General features: G+C 37.5%; 1 protein-coding gene across 1 annotated transcript; it reads left to right on the forward strand.

Annotated features, from left to right (window-relative positions):
- The first annotated feature begins 364 nt into the window (after window positions 1-364).
- On the forward strand, window positions 365-16,609 carry LOC132629064 (uncharacterized). Its single transcript, XM_060344803.1, has 13 exons — window positions 365-2,577; window positions 2,709-2,950; window positions 3,568-3,778; window positions 3,877-4,114; window positions 4,198-4,370; window positions 4,472-4,677; window positions 12,691-14,014; window positions 14,142-14,380; window positions 14,511-14,721; window positions 14,828-15,065; window positions 15,155-15,305; window positions 15,402-15,731; window positions 16,200-16,609. The coding sequence occupies exons 1-12, from the start codon at window positions 1,290-1,292 to the stop codon at window positions 15,699-15,701; spliced, it is 4,821 nt and encodes a 1,606-aa protein (XP_060200786.1). The 5' UTR covers window positions 365-1,289; the 3' UTR covers window positions 15,702-15,731; window positions 16,200-16,609.
- The last annotated feature ends 780 nt before the right edge of the window (window positions 16,610-17,389 follow it).

Genomic DNA, 17,389 nt, shown 5'->3' on the forward strand with positions numbered 1-17,389 from the left:
CGGTGAACAATAATAACATAATATTTAGATCTTCAATTTAGGGACGAAGGTAAGGTCAAGTGTGCTATCGAAAAGAATGGATCTCCCATTGCAATATTAGGAATACTAATTTAGAATAAATAACTTTTATGGTAAATAATGTAAAAATATATGGGGATTGAAAAAACGAAAAGAATAGCTCTTCATGAAAATGTGGTAACATAAGATGATTAACATATGTCTATATAATCATTCCACTTATAAGATGATTACAAGTAACTTTCTATGACAATCATTAATTGATAAGCTGGTCAAAAAAAATCTTATTTGATTCTCGAAAAACGAAAAGTATTACTCCCTCCGTTTCAAAAAGACTGTCTTCCTTTCCTTTTTAGTCTGTCCCAAAAGATTGACACCTTTCTATATTTAGAAAGCAATTTAACTTTATGCGATGATTTACAGCCACACAAATATGTAAGACTTGTTTTGGATTACACATTTCAAAAGTCTTCTTTTGTCTCTTAAACTTTATGTCAAGTCAAACTAAAACAATCTCTTTGGAAAGGAGGGAGCACATAAGTTGGGACAGAGGGAGTAATATTTTCTATAAGGGAATGCAAAATTAACTAAAATCATTAGGCAGGTAATGTAGAATCATGACTCCATTGCAGTACCACTCCCACCAATTATCCGCAGATATTAAAATCATCAAAGTAGCAGACTATACCAAAAGTATGTAGTACGAGAGTGGAAATGGAGATGGACTGAAAATTCTCAAAGTAAAGCTTCTTGTAATCTGTGGCTTCAAACCGTCGTGTGGTCTGCTGGGAGATTGAGTAAACAGATAGTGAAATAAAGGAAAGTAGGAAAGCTAAAAATGAGAAGTGAAAAAGGGTCAAATTTGTTGTACAATTCTAAATTGAGTGGCTTAATTTTACATTAAGCTTTTGGTCTTTTTTTTTTTTTTTTGATTTAGAAAAAATAAATCATTTTTGCCCCTCTGAAGAATTGAAGACCAACCCATTTGAAGGGCAAATACTAAAGACCAGCCCATTTGACGGGCAAGCTGTGCAATTTCTTCTATTCCAAAATATGAATTTAAGAGTAAAGTTGAACATGTGATCCTCCATATTTATATCATTTTCAAATTGAAGGACCTACACAGTCCTTTTGTGGTTTACTGTCACATGGAAGTCATACTAATTAACTTTGCCCAACTTCCATGGCAATTTCTTCTCCTATTTTAAGAGGTATACTGCTAAGTTAGAGGACCAGTAAATAAAAAGGCTTAGGCATCAAAGGCATCATTGATGGAAGCTAGTCTCCTTCTACTTTTCCTACTGTCTTTCTACTCTTCTATACCCAAGATTTCTACTACAACAGATGTAATCACTACTAATCTATTCATCACAGATGGTGAAACTGTTGTTTCATCTGGTAGAACCTTTGAGCTGGGATTTTTCAGCCCTAGCGGTTCCTCAAAACGATATATTGGGATATGGTACAAGCAAATTCTTCCTTATGTGCAAACAGTTGTATGGGTTGCCAACAGAGAAAAACCACTCATGAATACATCGTCTGCTGTTTTGAAGGTCACCAAACCAGGGAAACTTGTTCTTTTTAGTGACAAGAATGAAATTATATGGTCCACTAACACCTCACGATCAGTCCAAAGTCCAGTAGCACAACTTCTGGATTCAGGTAATCTTGTCGTGAGAGATGCAAATGATCGAAATCCAGAAAATTCCCTTTGGCAGAGCTTCAATTTTCCAACTGATACGTTCTTGCCTGATATGAAGATTGCAAAAAATTTTAGAACTGGTCATGAGGTATACCTTTCAGCTTGGAAGAACGATAACAATCCAACTCCCGGGGAATTTACTGTCCACATTGATCCTACTGGATATCCACAGGCCCTAATCAGACGTGGCACAGGGGTATCATCACGATCAGGACCATGGAATGGTTTACGGTGGAATGGAGCCCCCGCACCACTACAAATACAAAGCAGCATATATACATTTCAATTTGTTTTCAATAAGGAGGAGGTTTACTATAGATATTCTTCGATTAACAGCTCGGTGTTATCAAGGCTAGTCCTGACTAACAATGGTTATATTCAGCGTTACACATGGGAGGATCGAACCAAGACTTGGCTTCTTTACTTCAACATTCCTCAGGATACTTGTGATACATATAACTTATGTGGTGCCTATGGGAGCTGTGTCATAGATGGTTCCCCTTTATGTAGATGTTTGGAAAAATTTGTACCTAAATATCCCCAGAAGTGGGAAAAGGCAGATTGGTCAGAAGGGTGTGTTCGGAGGAAACCATATCATTGCACCAAGGAACATGTATTTCTTAGATATTCTGGAATCAAGTTACCGGATACTAACCACTCTCAGTACGATAAAACCATGACACTTGAAGGGTGTAGGCAAGTATGCTCAAGGAACTGCTCTTGCACAGCTTATTCGAGCCTAGATATAAGCAATGGAGAGAGAGGTTGCTTGTTTTGGTCTGGGGAGTTAATTGATATGAAAAAGCTCACTGGAACAGGACAAGACATTTATATCAGGGTGGATTCTTCAGAGCTAGGTAAGAACTTATCTTAAAGAAATTTCTAATGATGTGCTTTAAAACTTATTTTTTGAACATATGGAGGCCATATTATGCAAAAACAGTGTCCTATGTCGATTTGAAGTGGCTGATTAAAAAATTGGTTGTAGTATCGGAGGCAGGTTCAAACAGAAAGAAGGCAGAGATACTCGCGGTGAGTTTCTCGTTGTTGATGGCAATGATTCTGCTAGGACTGATATTGTTTTTGTACATATGGAAAAAGAAGAGGAAACTAAAACTCCAAGACAAATTTGAGCTGCCAATGTTCCAATTGTCAACAGTAACAAGAGCCACAAATAACTTTTCGGTCAACAACAAAATTGGAGAGGGTGGATTTGGACCTGTTTATAAGGTATAAACTACAAATTTGTTTCAATAGTAACCAGTTTATGCTCAAGATTAGTGTGTTAGAGACGATTTTCATCCTGCAATATTCACATCTTTGTAAAATCTATGTTCCTTTGATCAGTGGCGGATCTAGGATTTTAAGTTCGTGGGTGCTCGCCTTTTAACGATGAACTATGATTGTTTCCAGGTAATTAGGACACTGAAGAAAAGGTTGTAAACATTAATGCAAGTGATACTTTTTTTCTCCTTTTTACCACAGTTAAGCAAACTAATTAAAAAGGGAAAATTAGAAGTCCAAAAAAGCAAATAAGCAGTGAGAAAGGAAAAGAAAAACCAGCTGGTAAAACTAAAAGGAAGATCTGGCCAAAAATTTGAGAAGCAAACGCTCTAAGCAAAGGATTGGTCTCGAATCTCACGCAAACAACAACTTTGATTTTCCCTTTTAAATCAAAGCACCCAGCAGCAGCTTTATGCAATGGGTGCTTAAGCATTTTATATATCCGTTTTGTTGATTTTTATATATAAATACGTAAAGCTTGGGATGCAGTCAATGGGTGCTGGAGCACCACTTTGCACTACGTGGGTCCGCCCCTGCCTTTGATAAACCTTTGCCAATTCTAGGGTGTACTGGAAGAGGGACAAGAAATTGCCGTGAAGAGACTCTCGAGGACATCAATTCAAGGACTTGATGAATTCAAGAACGAAGTTATCTATATTGCCAAGCTTCAACATCGAAATCTTGTGAGACTTCTCGGTTGCTGCATTCAAGGGGAAGAAAAGATGTTGATCTATGAATACATGCCTAACAAAAGCCTGGATTCATACATATTTGGTTTGAGTTTCTAATCTACTACACGTTTAAATGAGTAATACTTTGATCTATTAGTCATAACATGAAAGAAGCTGCTAACAAGAAAGCTTATCTTGTAGATAAAACAAAGAGCAAATTACTTGATTGGCCAAAACGTTTTGACATCATAAACGAAATTGCTCGTGGCTTATTATATCTTCATCAAGATTCTCGACTACGGATTATCCATAGAGACCTTAAAGCAAGCAATGTTTTGCTAGATACAGATATGAATCCTAAGATATCAGATTTTGGCTTGGCTAGAAGTGTTGCAGGGAATGAGATGGGAGCAAAAACAAGAAATGTGGTTGGTACACAGTAAGAATCTCTAATGTCATACAGTGTACTCTCATATGACATCTTGCTTCTTTAATTCTCATGGTGTTGTTTTATTGGCACAGTGGCTACATGTCCCCAGAATATGCAGTGGATGGGATTTTCTCGGTAAAATCAGATGTATTTAGCTTTGGTGTCTTGTTGTTAGAGATTGTGAGTAGCAAGAGAAATAGAGGATTTGTTCATCAAGATCACTGCCTTAACCTTCTCGGACACGTAGGCACTCACTCAATATTTAGTCTTTTTTAGACATACATAACTCACTTTCTTTCTGTACAACACATGGAATTTATTATTATCTCTTATCAACCCTCTAACATGCATGGAAGCTTTATAAAGACGATAGGTCCTTGGAACTAATTGACGAGCATCTAGCGACTGATTCTTGTCATATATCTCAAATTTTAAGGTCAATCGAAGTGGGGCTATTATGCGTGCAAAAATGCCCAGAAGATAGGCCAAACATGTCTTATGTGGTTCAGATGTTGGGTAATGAAAATCTACTGCCAGAAGCTAAAGAACCAGGGTTTTTCACCGAAAGAAAGGTACATGATGCAGAAAACTCAGGATCGCATGCAGGAAGTTCAAAAAATGAAGTCACAATCACATTGTTAGAACCACGGTAGAGTGTGAAATAATTATTTTGAATTGTGTGCACATGAACAGTCATTTTAGAAGTAACATAGAATGTTATCTACTTATGGATGAAGTCTTCTTCAATTTCTATTGTTCTCTAACTAGAAATATTAGACATATTTATATTACAAATCTTCTAAAGATAAAAGATGTTAATTTGTTTTCCAGAAATATTAGCTATATCACAAAATCTATATCGGTAGTGGATATTTCGTGCATTGTAACTCCAGTTATTTTGTTAAAGTATATCTAGCAAATGGTACAAAGCTGTTATCTGAATTTAAGCAGCCCTTTACCTTAACTTGATTTGTTTTTGCATTTGTGAGACATACAACTAAATATTAGTAATATATTTTTTTTAGAAAGATATGTAAACTCTAATACGCGAAAAAGTACAATTTTCTAACTCAGCAAACAGAATCATCCTTAGCATTCACAATTGTCCATGTTAGCAGAGATAGTGAAAAAAATAAAACAGAGAAATAATATGTAAACAAAAATCAGAGTACCTGTTCCTAAAAGCTAAAGAGATCTTGAATTTTGCATGATGGACATTGAAAGGTACATACTAACTGCAAATCAACCAACTAAAGCTTATCAACGCATCAAAATTTCATTATGTAACCACAAAAGCATCAATTTTACAGTGATCCCTCATCAATAGGAAAAAGAAACAAAAAGGAAAAAAGGTCTTACGAGTCATATCATCAACCGCTGCTCTGCTTCCATCTTGAAGTTTCAGTTAATATTTGAGGGTTGAATCTTGAATGTTTTAACTTTTTGAATACCTTTTCTTTGTCTCCTAGAGTGTAATTTACTGAATGATGTTAGGATTTGAATCCCAAATCCGACCTTTGTAAGCAGGTTCCCAGGAAAGATTGGAGGGTCACAGCTGGACCACTTAAATACCAACCTCCTTAGACAGAACCTACTTACGCCGTGATGTAAGCGAAGAATAAATAGCACACACAGATTTATAGTGGTTCACCCTCAATGTGAGAGCTACGTCCACGTTGCTGCTGCAGATCTTATTAAAGAAGAAATATTACAAGTGTTTACAACACTCAACCTCACAACCCCAATCCCAATTACACTCAAGAATTTTACCACAGAAAATTCTCTCAAAGACCTTCTCTTACTTAGGCCTTTCACTAAGAGTATTTCTCTTAGATTTTTTCTCTCTTGGGATGTGTATAGCAAATGATCTTAATGATATCTTACAAATGAACCATAAGCTACCTATTTATAGGAATGAATTTCCTATGATGAGGTAAGCGCTTACATCACAACTATTATGAGGTAAGCGCTTACATCACGACTATGTGAACAAAAGAATTGACTTGTTTGGCCAATTCCACACCTAACAAATCTCCCACTTGAAGACTAATTTTAATTTGTCTTCACATTTTGATCGATGCAGCAGCTCTTTCCTACTTTCATACTTCGTGCAGGCCAACTGAAGCTGAGCATACCTTCAGTTTGTCTATCGTCACTGCCTTTGTCAGCATGTCTGCTGGATTCTGACTCCCTGCGATCTTCTCAAGCACTAGCGCTCCATCTTCCAAAGCTGATCTAATGAAATGGTACCGGAGTTGTATGTGCTTCGTTCGAGCATGGTAGACCGGGTTCTTTGCCAAATGAATGGCACTTTGGCTATCACAATATAGCACACTTCCCTCGTGGTCCTGATCCAATTCCCGCAGAAAAGATTGTAGCCACATCATTTCCTTTGTGGCCTCCGTCACAGCAACGTACTCAGCCTCACAACTAGAGAGAGCTACTATCTTTTGCAACTTGGAAACCCAAGAGATTGCAGTACCTCCGAAGGTGTAAACATACCCGGATGTGCTCTTTCTGCTATCAATATCACCACCGTTGTCAGCATCAACATACCCTTGCAATCTTGTTTTTGATTTTCGGAAATACAGAGCTGAACTCGAGCTGCCTTTTAGATATCTGAATATCCACTTCACAGCCTCCCAGTGTTGCTTTCCCGGATTGCTCATAAATCGGCTGACAACTCCCACTGCATGTGCAATGTATGGCCTTGTACATATCATTGCATACATAAGACTACCGATTGCAGATGCATAAGGTATCTTGTCCATCTGCTTCTTCTCATCCTCGGTTGTCGGCGACTGATCCTTTGACAACCGAAAGTGTCCAGCCAAGGGAGTGCTGACTGGCTTGGCATCATGCATGTTAAACCTTTTGATAACTTTCCTCACATATTCTTCTTGTGAGAGTTTGATGCCCTCCTTGCTTCGGTCAATTCTCATCCCAAGGATTTGCTTTGCAGCTCCCAAATCCTTCATTGCAAACTCTTCCGATAACCCTTTTTTCAACCGATCAATCTCATGTAGGTTTGCTCCTACGATTAGCATGTCGTCGACATAGAGTAGCAGTATCATGTACGAGTCTTCAAATTTTTTGAAGTAACAGCAGTGATCTGCCTCGCACCTTGAAAAATCAGCTTTCTTCAAAAAGCTGTCAAACTTTAAATACCACTGTCTTGGAGCCTGTTTTAGTCCGTACAGACTCTTTTGAAGTTTGCACACCAGATTCTCCTTTCCTTTGATTTTGAATCCATCCGGCTGTCGCATGTAGATTTCCTCGTCTAGATCACCGTGAAGAAATGCAGTTTTCATGTCCATCTGTTGCAGATGTAGATTTTCCTTTGCTACCAGCCCATGAACAGTTCTTATAGTCACCATCTTGACTACGGGAGAGAAGATCTCCGTATAGTCAATGCCTTCTTTCTGTTGAAATCCCTTTGCAACCAGCCTTGCTTTATAACGTTTGCTTCCATTGGGTTCTTCCTTTATCCGATAAACCCATTTGTTTTGCAATGCCTTTTTATCCTTTGGGAACTCGGATAATTCCCATGTATGATTTGCCGATAGTGAATCCATTTCATCCTTCATTGCCAGCTCCCACTTAGTCGATTCATCGACTTGCATTGCTTCTTCATAACATTCCGGCTCCCCTCTATCAGTGAGTAGAATGTAGTTGAGGGATGGAGAGTACCTGTGAAGCGGCTTCCTGATCCTGGATGATCTACGCAGCTTTGTGATTGGCGTCTGTTCATTTGTTTCAAAATCAGCACTTTCATCAGCACCTTCTCGGATTGTTTGTTCCTCTGCCTCGGTTGTACCTGGCTGCGGCTCAGGTGCCGGAAAGTCCCTCAAATCGACTATTTCCGATTCCTTGTCCTGACATTCTGAATTCTTTTGCAGCTTGTCTTTGTACAGTACCTCTTCGTTAAAGACAACATTCCTGCTTCGGATGATCTTCCGATTTTGTTCATCCCAAAATCGGTACCCAAGCTCGGTGTCACCATAGCCAATGAAGTAACACTTCTTTGATTTTGGATCAAGCTTGCTTCTAGCCGTATCATCATTATGAACATATGATAAGCAACCGAACACTTTCAGAAATGAAAGATTTACCTTCTTGCCACTCCAGACTTCTTCTGGAATTCTGAAATCCAAGGGAACTGATGGTCCTCGGTTAATTAAGAAGGCCGCGGTATTGACTGCATCTGCCCAAAATGTCTTGGGCAGTCCAGAGTGTATTCTCATACTCCGAGCACGCTCGTTCAACGTTCGGTTCATTCTTTCGGCTACTCCAATCTGTTGCGGCGTTCCAGGAATAGTCTTCATCATCTTGATCCCATTATCGACACAATACCGTTTGAAATCACCATCAGTGTATTCTCCGCCGTTGTCGGACCTCAAACACTTCAACTTGAGGTTTGTTTCATTCTCGGCCATGGCTTTCCATCTTTTGAATACACTAAACACATCGGATTTATTTTTCATAAAATAAACCCATACCTTCCTGGTTGAATCATCAATGAAGGTCACGTAGTAGTGTGATCCTCCAAGGGAGGGTACAGTGGTAGGTCCCCACACGTCTGTGTGCACCAATTCCAGCTTTTCGACCTTCAACTCTCTGCCTGCACTTGAGAAGCTTACTCGCTTTTGTTTTCCGAGAATGCAGCTCTCACACGTATGAAGGTCCACCGTCTTCAGCTCCGGAATTAAGCCATTTGTCACCAACAGCTTCATCCCCTTCTGGCTGATATGCCCAAGCCGACAATGCCACAAATCTGTCTTCTTTGTATTGTCAACCACACCAACAATATCACGACAGCTATCCGTCATGTAGAGAGTGTCAATCTTCTTTCCTCGGCCAACTACCATAGCACCTTTCGCCACCTTCCAAGACCCATTACCAAAGTTGAGATCATATCCCTCATCATCAAGCTGACCTACTGAAATCAGGTTTCGCATCAGCTTTGGAACATGTCTAACTTTTGTAATCTTCCACGAGGATCCATTTGACATCTTCAAATTAATGTCTCCCGTGCCAACAACGTCTAGCGGCTCTCCATCGGCTAAATAAACTTTGCCGAGATTCCCAGCCACGTAGTTTGTCATTATATCATGATGTGGGGTGGTATGAAAGGACGCTCCTGAGTCAAGCACCCAAGAGTCTATCGGGCTGTCAACCGATAGCAACAACGCATCGCCAATGTCTTCCGTAGCAGCGTTGATTCCAGCCCCCTTGTTATCCTCCTTCTTTGGCGCCCTGCAGTTCTTCTTGAAGTGACCTGGTTTTCCACAGTTCCAACACTCATGTGTTCGTCCTGGTCTGGATTGACCCCTGCCATTCCTTGACTTCGATCTGCCCCTATTTCGGTTGTAGTTTCTGTCATAATTTCTGCTTCTGTTTTCAACATTAAAAGCAGAACTCGTCGATGCCTCTCCAGAATCTGTCCTGCGCACTTCCTCAGCAAGGATACGATCCCTAACATCGTTGAACTTTAGTTTGTCACTACCGACAGAATTACTAACCGCTGCTTTCATTGGCTCCCAGCTATTTGGTAGGGATGCCAACAAAATTAGAGCTTGCACTTCATCATCGAAATCAATTTTTACCGATGACAATTGATTTACAATGGTATTGAATTCATTTACGTGTGCAGCAACATGAGCACTTTCCATCATCTTTAAATGAAATAGTTTCTTCATGAGAAATACCTTATTATTTGCCGAAGGTTTCTCATACATGTCAGACAATACCTTCATCATCTCTGCGGTGGTCTTCTCCTTTGCCACGTTGTGAGCAACGTTCTTCGATAGCGTCAGCCGAATGACTCCCAGAACTTGTCTGTCGAGGAGATTCCAATCTGCTTGCTTCATCTCTTCTGGTTTCGGACTCAGAGGTTCACGAAGCTTTCTGCCATATAAATAATCTTCAATTTGCATTCTCCAAAACGCAAAGTCTGTACCATCGAATTTACCGATGCCGTGCGTCGTACCATCTTCGCCTCCCATCGTTTCTAAATCACAACACAACCTGTTGCTTTGATACCAGTTGTTAGGATTTAAATCCTAACAATCCGACCTTTGTAAGCAGGTTCCCAGGAAAGATTGGAGGGTCACAGCAGATCTTATTAAAGAAGAAATATTACAAGTGTTTACAACACTCAACCTCACAACCCCAATCCCAATTACACTCAAGAATTTTACCACAGAAAATTCTCTCAAAGACCTTCTCTTACTTAGGCCTTTCACTAAGAGTATTTCTCTTAGATTTTTTCTCTCTTGGGATGTGTATAGCAAATGATCTTAATGATATCTTACAAATGAACCATAAGCTACCTATTTATAGGAATGAATTTCCTATGATGAGGTAAGCGCTTACATCACAACTATTATGAGGTAAGCGCTTACATCACGACTATGTGAACAAAAGAATTGACTTGTTTGGCCAATTCCACACCTAACAAATGACGCACATATATAGAGAGTAATTTCGAAAACTTAATTTAAGGAGTGTTATAAATGAAATACTATAATTTTCACTCAAAAAATTTAACTTTTTTTTAAAAAATAAACTAAAATTCATTTTTAAATACGATTTCAATTTCAAATGCAATTTTCGACTTGAATGGCAAATACTTGATTTTCCAACTTCACCAAATTGTCCAAAATTCTTCTTTTCTAATAATAACTCAACTACATCTACACTTTTCTGTATTTTGCAGATCAAATACTTATGAAAAGCAGTACATAAATATAATAAAATTAAATATCTATTAATCGTATGTCTCACACTTTTCTTTTTAGTCTGTCTCATAAAGAATAATACATTTTTTTATAGTAAGAAATAATTTAACTGAAAACTTCCCCTTTTATTCTTAATGAAATGATTTACAACCAGACAAAATCTATGACTTGTTTTAGACCATAAGTTTTAAAAGTTTTCATTTCTTTCTTATACTCCGTGCCACGTCAAATTAAATCACATAAATTGGGATGGATGGAGTAACTTTCTATTTGCCATTTTAATTTATCTTTTACTCCTAGTTTGTATATCTTAAATACTTAAAAACAGATGCATTTCTGCATTACGAATTACACATTCTCCACTCTTGTAAAATGAAAATATTATTCAATTAAATATTTGTAAGGAATTTTCAATATATGAAGAGGTAAACAAATGATTTAAAATATAAGTTTAATGTAATTTACCCGTTACAATGTTAGCATTCGAATGTTTTGACCTTTGGATGGATTATGAGAAGTCTAAATTTTTTCACTTACGTTCCACGCATTGATTTGCAACCTTTGGATGCATTTATTTGTGACAGTTGAAAAGAAATGGAAACTATACAGACAATGTAGGTGATTGTAGCTAATCGATCGATGGGCACATAGCTTATACATCATTGGTGGCTTAAATGACTTGGTCCAAATAATTGAGGATTTAACTTCTAAAAGTTGATCCAAAATAATTAAGATTTTAATCTATCAAGAAGGTATTTTATTCTTTTTCTAAATTTATCCTTGACACCTTTAATTCAATGAACAAATTTAATGTTTGTTATAGTTTCAAAACCCCTTGATTTTTAGAAGTAAGTGAATTCCTTAATGACATAATACATAAACAAACCCTTAAATTTGGTTTTAACTAGCAAGTTTGCCCTTCAACTTTGGGTGTATTCAGGTAGGCACCTCAACTTGTTTCCACTTGTCAGTTGAACACTCCAACTTACAAAATGATCATCCAGACACCTCCAAATTTATGTGTCACATCAGTATTTGTGTTTACGTGTTCAACTTTATACAAGTTGAGGTGCCTACTTGTGCACATCCAATATGGAGGGCATACTTGTCATCTGAGGCCAAGTTTGACGGCCTATTTATGTATTATGTCTGCCTTAATTCACGTGCCAAAGTCTAAAACCTCAATTATTTTGAATCAGAGGGAGTATATCTCAACAATATTCTGAAGTCAATAAAAGTGGGTGAGTTATTAGGTAATGAAAGTCTTAAGCCGGAACCTACCATTTCAAGGAATGTAAATCAACCATAACATTATTAGATCCGCGTTGGGACACTCTTCAACGGCAAACAGTGTTCTTTCTTCTTAGCTAGTTTTCTCCATTTTATGTATTGTAATAGTCAAGTATTTTTTTTTTAATATTTGATTTGTATACAATAAATGTGGCATTAGAGGAAAACATTAAAGTGGCCTCAAAATGCATCCAACTACCAACCTCTCAGTAAAATTTTCAGACGAAGTGCTGACTCCAAGTGTCAGTTAGGTGGTTCAAGTTGTGGAATGGCAAGCTTTGGAACCAAAATCCAAATGGCTAGAATTGTCAATAGAATCATCCACAAAAGTCAGGTGGTGATGGATTGATCATAGCCTTCTGATACTAACAATAACATCATTGGATGTAAACTTTGTCAAAGAGACATTAAGAACCCTCGAACTTTAAATGCTTGTCTACAGCCACCATTATTTAACGATTATTCAAACAGATAAATATCATGCTGTGTCCCAAAGGATGAACTAATACAAATATCAGAACTATAAGCACTACACTTATGTCCAATTTGGTCTAAAGACTAATCAAAAGGGTTAGACCTCAGGGCATCATATCAATGAAAGCCAGTTTCTTCCTACTTTTCCTGCTGGCTTTCTGCTCTTCTATACACAAGATTTTACCTACTACAAAAACAGACTTAATCACTACAAATCAATTGATTAAAGATGGTGAAACTATTGTTTCATCCTGTGGAACTTTTGAGCTGGGATTTTTCAGCCCCAGCGGTTCCTCAAATCGATATATTGGGATATGGTACAAGCAAATTCTTCCTTATGTGCAAACAGTTGTATGGGTTGCCAATAGAGAAAAACCACTCACAAATACATCTTCTGCTGTTTTGAAGGTCAGCAAGCCAGGAACACTTGCTCTACTCAATGACAAGAATGAAACTATATGGTCCACTAACACCTCAAGATCAGTCCAAAATCCAGTTGCAATGCTTTTAGATACTAGTAATCTTGTTGTAAAAGATGCAAAGGATGACTACCCAGAAGATTTCCTCTGGCAGAGCTTCCATTTTCCAACTGATACGCACATGCCAGGTATGAAGCTTGGCAAGAATTTTAAAACTGGACATGAGGTTTACCTTTCAGCATGGAAGAACAATAATGATCCAGCTCCAGGCGAATTCACTCGTAACATTGATCCTACTGGATATCCACAGGCCCTCACCAAACGTGGCACAAGTGTATTGGCTCGTATAGGACCATGGAATGGTTTACGATTTAGTGGGTCACCTATACCACTACTAGAATGCTGCCATTTTCACTTTATTTTCAACAAAGAGGAGGTTTACTATAGCTTTTCACTCATTAACAGCTCGGTTTTAACAAGACTAGTCCTGACGAGCAACGGTGATATACAACGTTTGACGTGGGTGGATCGGACAAAGAGATGGAATATTTACTACAATTTACCAGCGGATAACTGTGATACATATAGCTTATGTGGTGCCTATGGGAGCTGTGATATAGATAATACACCTACTTGTGGATGTTTGGAGAAGTTTATAGCTAAATATCCACAACAATGGGAAAAGGGAGATTGGTCAGAAGGGTGTGTTCGGAGGACACCTTTAGATTGCAACAAGGAACATGTATTTCGAAAATATTCTGGAATCAAGTTGCCGGATACTAAGCACTCTCAGTACGATAAAACCATGACACTTGAAGGTTGCAGGCAAGTATGCTCAAGGAACTGCTCCTGCACAGCTTATTCAAGTCTCGATGTAAGCAATGGAGACAAAGGTTGCTTATTTTGGTTTGGGGAATTGATTGACATCAGAAAGCTGCCTGAAAGAGGACAAGACATTTACATCAGGATGGATTCTTCAGAGCAAGGTAAGAACTTGTTTAAGAAATTACCCATGATGTGTTTTAGCTTAATTTTTCAACAAATGGAGACGGTATTTTGCCGAGTTAGTGGCCTATCTTCATTTGCAGTGGCTGATCTAAAAATTGATTGTAGAATCTGAGGCAGGTTCAAAAATAAAGAAGGAAAAGATACTCGCAGTGAGTTTCTCATTGTTAATGGCAATGATTCTGCTAAGCCTGATTATGTTGTTGTACAAACGGAAAAGGAAGAAACTGAAACTCAAAGAAGATTCTGAGCTGCCAGTATTCCAATTGTCGACAATAACAAGAGCCACAAATAACTTTTCAGAGAGCAACAAGATCGGAGAGGGTGGATTTGGACCAGTTTACAAGGTGTGTGCAAATTTGTTGGAAAAGCAACTAGTTTATGCTCAAGATTAGACTGTCAAATATGAATTTCATTCTGCAATATCCTCGTCTTTGTAAAATCTATGTTCTGCTATTATCCATTTGCCATTTCTAGGGAGTGCTGGAAGAGGGACAAGAAATTGCCGTAAAGAGACTGTCAAGGACTTCCATGCAAGGACTTGATGAATACAAGAACGAAGTTATCTATATTGCCAAGCTTCAGCATCGAAATCTTGTGAGACTTCTGGGCTGCTGCATCCAAGGGGAAGAAAAGATGTTGATCTATGAATACATGCCTAACAAAAGCCTGAATTCATACATATTTGGTTTGGATTTCTAACCTACTACCCATGCTAAAATGAGTAATACTTTGATCAATTAGTCATAACATGAAAGAAGCTGCTAACAAGAAAGCTTAATTTGTATTTGTAGATAAAACAAAGAGCAGATTACTTGATTGGCCAAAGTGTTTCGACATCATAAATGGAATTGCTCGTGGCTTATTATATCTTCATCAAGATTCTCGACTACGAATTATCCATAGAGACCTTAAAGCAAGCAACATTTTGCTAGATACAGATATGAATCCTAAGATATCAGATTTTGGCTTAGCCAAAAGTGTTGCAGGAAATGAGATGGGAGCAAAAACACGCAATGTGGTTGGGACACAGTAAGAATCTATAATATCATACAATGAACTCCCAGATAACATCTTGCTTCTTTAATTCTCATGGTTTTTTTGTTTTTTTTTTGGCACAGTGGCTACATGTCCCCAGAATATGCAATAGATGGGATCTTCTCGGTAAAATCAGATGTGTTTAGCTTTGGTGTCTTGGTGTTAGAGATTGTGAGTTGCAAGAGAAATAGAGGATTTTTCCATCAAGATCACAACCTCAACCTTCTTGGTCATGTAAGCTCAGTATAATATGTATTACTCTTTTTTTTTTTTTTCCTTCTTTACAACAGTTTAAATTTGCCATGATCCATATGATCTAAACTCAAACAGGCATGGAAGCTTTACAAAGAAGACAGGTCCTTGGAACTAATTGATGAGCACCTTGCTGATTCTTGCGATATTTCTCAAGTTTTAAGGTCAATCCAAGTGGGTTTATTATGTGTGCAACAACATCCAGATGATAGACCAAGCATGTCTTCTGTAGTTCTGATGTTGACTAATGAGAGTCTACTTCCGAAAGCTAAAGAACCAGGTTTTTTCACAGAAAGAAACATATTTGCTGAAGCAAAATCAGGATCGCAGGCTAGTTCAAAAAATGAAGTCACAATCACATTGTTAGATCCTCGGTAGAGTGTGACAAGATAAGTCACAACCAACAAGGTAATAGCAGAACTTTCTGGCACATCCTCCTTTTCAATATAGAAATCATACATCTACTGGACTAAATTAAATCCTAACTATATAAGTTTTTGAAAGATGATAAGAAAAAAGCTTTCAAATTTATGAGCAGAGAGCTATGAGCCAATGAGCAGAAATTTACCAATTGATGCAATGACGCCAATAACCTCATTCACCTCAAAAAGTAGTTCGATCATTCTTTAATGATATATGAATATTCAAATTGCATTAAACTGCTTGATTGAAAAGTATAAAATTCCCAACAAAATCAGTTTGAAGAAAGATGCATATATTATTTGAATTGCACAACAAATGAGAATAGTCTGTTTTAATTGATCACAACCTTAACCTTCTAAACAAGTAGACTCTATATATAGTCTATATACTAAGTCTTTTCTCTTCTTTACAACACATGGTATTTTTCATGATCCATCATCTAAACTACAACAGGCATGGGAGCTTATAAAGTAGATAGGTCCTTGGAACTAATTGATAAGCAGCCAGCTGATTCTTGCCATATTTCTCAAGCTTGAAGTCAATCCAAGTGGGTTTAATATGAGTGCAAAGGGACCTGAAGATACACCAAACATTTTGTTCTGTGGTTCAGATGTTGGGTAATGAGAATCTACTGCCAGAAGGTAAAGAATCAGGGGTTTTTACCAAAGAAAGGTACTTGATGCAGAAAACTCGGAACCACAGACAGGAAGTTCAAAAAATGTAGTCACAATCACATTGTTAGATCCTCGGTAGAGTGCAAACAAGATAACTTTTTTGACTTGTGTGCACATGAACATTAGTTTTAGAAATAACTTAGAACTTTGATTCTTGAATAATACAACAATATCTTAATTAAACAGCAATTTGGATTTTCTACCCAAAGATGTTATCTACTTAAGAATGAAATCTTCTTCTATTCCTATAGCAAACAAAATCATCGTTAGCATTCACAATTGTCCATGTTAGCAGACAACTGTGGAAAGTAGAAAAGAGAAACAAAGACTATAACCGAGCACGAAAATACTCATCTTCAAGCATTGCACAGAATGTCATTGCGGAACAATATTAAGTAAGACGAAAATTGCATTACCTGTTCCCAAATGCTGCCCATTCAAAACCCATCTAACATGAAGCCAAAAGTAGTTTCATTTGTTATGTATTCGCTAACTCTGCTGAAACGAAGAAATATAGTTTGAACCATTCAAAACCCAGACAAGTACTTAAAGTGGGGAGACTAATCAGTGATAGAAATATCAAATATGTAAATGATACCTCTACACTATCCTCTGTTTTTTCCCTAAAGAACAATTAAGAAAAGCCAGAAAGTAGTTTCAAAAGAATGGGATCAAATTTTTTCTTCTTAAATAATATTTGTTGGTTAGTGTGAGCATTTTAATATTAAATAACATTACATAAAGTGCATCATGGTACAATTCATTTTGCTGCAATATTCTTACAAATGGTCATTCAAGAAAGTGGCAATTATGCCTCATTATCCATATGAGTTAGTGGTAGAATGTGGCAATTATATCCGATGTAACTCTTAAAACCTCCAACTCTTTATTGTTTCATATTCTCCATATTATTACCAATTTATTACCCACCTTCCCACCTCTCATCTAGTTCACCTATAAATAGTTTGT

The sequence above is a fragment of the Lycium barbarum genome, chromosome 2, assembly GCF_019175385.1.
Source record: "Lycium barbarum isolate Lr01 chromosome 2, ASM1917538v2, whole genome shotgun sequence".
In the NCBI taxonomy this organism is placed as follows: domain Eukaryota; kingdom Viridiplantae; phylum Streptophyta; class Magnoliopsida; order Solanales; family Solanaceae; genus Lycium; species Lycium barbarum.